This window comes from Beta vulgaris, chromosome 2, assembly GCF_026745355.1.
Source record: "Beta vulgaris subsp. vulgaris cultivar EL10 chromosome 2, EL10.2, whole genome shotgun sequence".
Taxonomy (NCBI): domain Eukaryota; kingdom Viridiplantae; phylum Streptophyta; class Magnoliopsida; order Caryophyllales; family Amaranthaceae; genus Beta; species Beta vulgaris.
In genome coordinates, this window is record NC_079203.1 from 41,436,482 (window position 1) to 41,442,680 (window position 6,199).

Consider the following 6,199-nt stretch of genomic DNA (forward strand, 5'->3'; position numbering starts at 1 on the left):
AACATAAGGAACCCGGCAAAAAAAACCTAGAATATACTCCACACAAAGCCCCTAAAAAAGAAAAATTGATTTGGAAACGGATCTCGCAAACCGCGAGTCGTGGTGGCTGTCGCAAGTCATGATGACTGTCGTGAGTCGCGATGGATATAGGCAGTTCTTCGTAAAATGGGTGTAACTTTCTCGTTTCTCAGCGAAATTGGGCATATGACCTATCGTTGGAAAGCTCTTTGAACAAGTTATCACCTCCAATTTGAATCACATCAAAACCATCTTATAGATTGAGAGATATGTGCATTCAAAGTCAACCCTATGCCATTCACAAGATTTCAAGTCACAAATAACAGATATCAAAATGGTGCTACATTTGTTAGCGCATGAGAACAAGTTGTCTATCCACTTTACAACAATGCACCATAATTCTTCAGCTAAAATCTTGAACTCTTAAGGATTTTTGTATGGCATACAACATTTTAGGGTTGCATCTAAACAACCTCTTCTAATCCCACCTTTAACATGCAAAGTTAACCTCATAAACAACCAAAGAATCTACCGATAATCCTAAGTTAACATCATATCATTCATAGGATTACACCATGGTAATTATGACTTACGAGATCAATTATTATTTTAGAAAATGTGACAACTTTTTTATATATACAAAAATAGTAAAAACGACTATTATTTAGAAATCGAGGAAGCACTTTCAAGTTTCAATAATGTAATAACCTTGCCTTCACGTTTTGGTCAGGTAAAGTTTATAGCTACTAGTGTAAGCACGATAACTCACCTAGGTGGGTGGGTTCCTAACCTTATCTTTTCTTCTTTTTATATTCTTTTTTGGGGAATTATTATTTTTTGAAAGGGAAATCTGTAAAAGTTAAACTCCAAAAATGACTTGATGATTCAAGCTTAAACAGAATAACATTACGCAGTATCGTTTACATCATCAACAAAAAAAAGAGATACGTCATGAAGGATAGAATGGGTTACATTTATATCCACACAAAAAACATCCCATCGCATTTATAATCTCAAAACACCTTCTTCATTGGCCATTATAGCATTCAAAAGGACACTCCAATATATACCACTGATACTTTGTTGACTCATGACTAATTACAACATAATCCTGAATTCTGATTGCACCCAAAAAAAAAATCATCATCCTGAAGCAATATACAAAATTATAGTTCCTCCGTTTCATAATAAGTGAAACATTTCTCTAAAAAAAGCTCACATAAAAGAGAGAAGTGTTTCACTTATTATGTAACGGAGGAATTATTAAAAAAAAAAAACATTGTTCACCGACTATACAGTAACATGTTTCGTAATTCTTACTATGTCTGTCAACTAGTCACTTGAGGAAACAGAACATCAGGATTCCGAGTGAGTGGGTTTTGTGGGTCAGCTTCAACTTCATGAATGGTGTGAAATATGCTCCAAATAAAGCTCCTACTCCATGCTTTTCTAAGCATTTGGGTTGGCATTTTCATTAATGACCTTGACTTTGAAGAATGGGGATTCCCATTCTTCGTCAAGCCACTTGCAAGCAACCACCGCGATCCTGATTGTTGTTGCTTCCTAGAAGACCAGATTTCCACATCATCAGATTCTGTATTCAGTCCTGCAACGTGAGCTTCTAGCAATGTGAACCTAGAGATCCTTTCTTCACTTTCTGTTTTGTCTTCTGATGCTCGAGTCACAGGTTTGATTTGCCTCTTGACTTGAATTAGACCGAGCATTGGCCCACCAACTGGTTCATAGTCTCGAAGTGGGTCTCGGAGTTGAATCATGAAAGCTAGTGTAAGCTTATCTCCCAAAACTCCAAACTTCCTTGATTTGTTCGTTTTGTTTTCTTCTCCTACTGATTCGTTTCCCATAGAGCTAGACTTGGCATGATGAGCTCTTAGCAACTTCAATGTTCTCTTACTAACCTGTTTTTCATCATCTGATACTCCATTATCCAGCCTTAACCACTCATCTAGTGAAAGAGAAAGATCCAACAATCCATTAACATAATCTGTTGTGCCTTTAATACCCAAAAGAGTAGAAGACTCATCCAAGTAGTCAATCTCATGTTGAGATCTGACTTCTTTTACAGATTTTACCCTGATGCTGGAAGGTGCGGTGTGATCAGGCATGCCTGACTGTATTTTTAACCCTTCAATCATGAGGCCTTCTATACTATTGAGTGCCAAGATGGCCAGATCATTGACAGCAACATATTCTGACCCGATATAACTTCCTGTCGAACTTGAATCTAAGTAATTATAACCCTCATCATATGAGTGCTCCTCAACCTCGATATCAGACTTATGCTGTGAAGAGGCTGGCCTATGGCAACAATTAGAATACAGCAAGTTAGGATTGAAATTACGAAAAAAAGATAGCATCTCAAGGCCTTGATTGGTTCAGTAAGCCTTTCATAGTAAAAGTGCGAGTAAATCCATCAAACAATCTGTCGAAATTGAAATTCATGGGATGTTCACAAGTAAATTCTGTTTGGTTCATCAAACAACCTCCAGAAAACTAAGGCAGGATTATCCCCACCAATGAAAACTAGTATAAAAAAGAGTTTTTTGCGGAGATATACCAACCTAAATTTAAGATTTGTTAAAAAGTACCAAAATCACTATTCTCAGCGAGAAAGTCAAATATCCGGCCTTTGACTTGCTTAATTACTCTTTGTATACCGTTTGATATTCAATTGCTTCTATTACATTCATTTTCCTCCAACTTCCTCACTGTCACTTTGTGGCTCACTCCCGAGTTCTTACCAAGTCAAAGGTCGAAAATTTGATTTTCTCGCCGGAAATAGTGTTTTTGATACCTTTTAGCAAAACTTAAATTTAGGTTAGTATATCCCCACAAAAAAAATTAGTAAGGTATATCCCCACAAAATACCCTATTACCTTGGTATATTCCCGCAAAAAACTCTACAAAAAATTGATGAGAAGGATATAAATTTTGTTAAAGATAAAAACAAGAACTCCCATACCTACCCTTCTTACTGAAGCATCTTTCCATTTATACAAAAATTAAGTTAATCAAGGAGTGTAAAGTTCCATGGAAGTTAATCAACCAAATAATTCACTCCCCTCATCCCTAAAAAATATAGGTCTTTGGTTGGGGTTCCCTGTCAACAATTATAGTTTAAAAAATCACAATCATCCTTCACCCATTAATTTTAATTGCCGACAATTTCAATGTACTTTCATTTAAATTCTTGGTTTAGGAAATTATAATGGATAATACGAGAAAGTTAACATTTAACTTGGTGTATTTAAAAAGTAGCACTATTATGAAATTGCCAAATTTGGAAATACATTATTATTCAGGGATAGAGGAAGTAGTGATTTTTCTTCTGCCATGGAACTTGAAAGTTCCCATGGCATATATACCAAACCAAACAAGGCCTAAATGTAAGGAACAAGCAAAGCATCAAGTAAATCACAGACCTTTTGAGCATTTCTGCTTCGTATAAAGCCTCCCTTGCTAGTTGTTGCATAATCTTTCCAGAGAGATCTTCAAGAGGCATTAAACTATGCAATTTCTTGGACAGTCTCTGACTGCCAAATGATGCCAAACTCTGCAATATCTCTATGATATCAGAGCCCAACTCTATAGGTAGCACGAGAGTTTTCGAGGTTTGCATGATCAAGCTCCCACAATTTCTAGCATTTCTAAAGAGCAATGGACTCATAGACCGCAAAAAATCTCCACCCTTTAACTGAAGCAAAGGCTCCAAGCCTTCTGCAAGGGGAGGCAATCCAACTGGTTCCTCCGGGGCAATGAAAATAGGACTCCCAAACCCGCCACTGCTATAATAAGGGGAATTTAAGAAGGCTTCCTCATTCAAACCCCATCTCTGCATCAAGGTCTGAGTCTCCAAGCGTTCGAGGCTTTTTGCCTTCAGTTTACTTCTTGGTGACTGTTGTACACTTCCATCTGATGCAAAGCCTGCAATATCAATGACAGGTGAAAGATCCACGCTCAACCCATTAGAGTCTGAAGAGGAGATACTAGGAGCTGCATAGTCATATTCAAATATATCTTCTTGTACATCAACATCCAAGAGGAGGCTGCCTGAAGTCATCATATCTTCTTCAAACTGTCTCAAGAGACGCTCTCTAGGAGATTCAAGATCAACATTGGAATTTCGAGCTGATGGAGTATGCGCATCTTGCAGAAGATTATAAAAATCATCTGCCACAGCTTTAGCAAAATCATCTAAACTCAATGATTTGACCATATTGCTTCCTTTATGTTTAACCTTAATATCAACAGGCATTTCGTCTGAAATTTCTAACTGATCATCAGACTGTAGAGCAACCAGTTTATGCAAATCTAAAGCCTCCTCTTCAAAATTGGACTCTCTAATATCCAGAAGACTGAATTTATCTATTGAAGTATCTTTACCCACACAATCGGAGGTTGCATCCAAACTGTCAAAATACCTCTCCTCGTCTGAGCATATCCCTTCACCCTTAAAGAGCTCAGCTATGTCAATTACTTCAATGCTCGAGACTTCCAAGTCCTCGACAACAGATTTATTTAACTTCTTTGCTTCCTTGCAGGAGAACTCTGATTCTACCCCTTTATCTATCACTGTAAACTCAGCATCATCGTGTTTGGCTCCACTAAAATCTTTTACAGAACAAGATAGTGAGTTTGGCACTAACTGAGGTGACTCCAAATGTTCGTAAACCATATCAAACCTCGCAGGACTATCGAAAGTCCCTTCCTCAAGCTTTCCATAAAGTCTATTAATTGAACTTGAAAAATCATATACATCAGTCGGCAAGCTCAACTTTGCATCTAGGTACTGAGATGAATAATAAGAGGCATTAGTCAAGCTACTTGGAACACTCCCCACTCGCCTAAGTGTTGTATTGCCCCCGACAGAACTTGAATCAGTGAAGCTCATCCTGCTGATCAACCCATTTTGCTCCAAGTTAAGAGCAAGAGGTGGTTTTAAACAGCTAGCTGATTCAGCCAAACCATCCTTCGTCACCAAATACCCGAAACTTACATGCAAAGTAGCACCTTTAGCCTTGCCCACAAGCTTAAAACTCGTCGACCATTTTCCCGAGCATCTATCCTGCTCCAACTCCTCAAGGGTAAGAGGAAGCAACCTTGTAAGATCAACCCAATGTTTCCCAATTTCAATCCCTTCTCCCCCAACTACAGATGCATATAGCAAGAAGTGCTTAGGCTCATACTTCACAAAATCCCCAGACCCATTTTTGGCTCCATAAACAGTACATTTACTCATCAATGTCTCCTCAAACTCAACCACTCCATTCGAAACCCGCGTCGGGGTAGTCCTCAGGACAGTATCCTTTCTCTTCCAATGCACACTCATACAAACATCATCAAACTCCGGCATCAAATTCTCAATAAAATGAACATGACACAGAAAATAACAAGTGAATTTCCTCTGCCTAATATGGGACAAAGCTTTAAAGGGTTTCCAACCCCAAATTGATGAATCTTTCTTATCCTCCTTCAACCAATTACCATCTTTATCAAAACCAGCTTTCGGGTTCGATTTCAAATCAGTAAAATTCGATTCTTTAACTGATTTAGGTCCAAAACTAGAGTAAGAAACTACAGAATTTTCATGGGTTTTGTTCTCTAAATAAAGGGCTTTGCTAATCTCTTCAATATCACGCAAAAATTCCCCATCACTTGAATTATTATGATCTGGGTACCCAGATTCAATGTTGGATAACACCATTTTTTCCATACATGAAAAATCACTAACCCAAAAACATAGGATACATGTAATTTTCAATCAAATCTTCATAGTACAACTATAAAACTATACAAAAATAGTATTGAACTTTGGATTTTACGAAGAAAAAGAGAGATAAAGATGCTTACTTGAACTGGGTCCAGACTTCAAAGCAAATTTTGGTTGTTTGTAATTGTGACTTGTGAGTTGTGAGAGAGACACCTTTTTTAGGGGAACTAAGAAGGTTCCGATTCTTCTAGCTTTAACTACTACTATGTTAATGGAAATTTTTATGTGCTAATTTTTTGTGATTATCTGAAGAAATCCGTGAGTTTCATTTTTGGACTAAGTAATCTTTTCTTTTTGATTTGAAATGTGAAATGGATTAATTAAATTTTGGGTCAAGGACAGCTAGAGTACTTAAAAGGATTATACTTCATTGTGAAATAATAGAAGTTTTGT

General features: G+C 37.3%; 1 protein-coding gene across 1 annotated transcript; it reads right to left on the bottom strand.

The window, feature by feature from the left end:
* Window positions 1-1,022: 1,022 nt before the first annotated feature.
* Window positions 1,023-6,199, bottom strand: LOC104886593 (protein PLASTID MOVEMENT IMPAIRED 1-RELATED 1). Its single transcript, XM_010671054.4, has 2 exons — window positions 3,459-6,199; window positions 1,023-2,334 (listed from the first exon to the last, which is right to left on the bottom strand). Exons 1-2 carry the CDS (start codon window positions 5,747-5,749, stop codon window positions 1,347-1,349), a joined length of 3,279 nt encoding a protein of 1,092 aa, XP_010669356.1. The 5' UTR covers window positions 5,750-6,199; the 3' UTR covers window positions 1,023-1,346.

What these genes read in the sequence shown, in the direction of transcription:
- LOC104886593 (XM_010671054.4), bottom strand. Translation starts at nt 5,749, where the DNA reads ATGGAAAAAATGGTGTTATCCAACATTGAATCTGGGTACCCAGATCAT. An exon ending in GAAGCAGAAATGCTCAAAAG is followed by an intron (nt 2,335 to 3,458) that starts GTCTGTGATTTA and finishes TTGTTGCCATAG; the next exon opens with GCCAGCCTCTTCACAGCATA.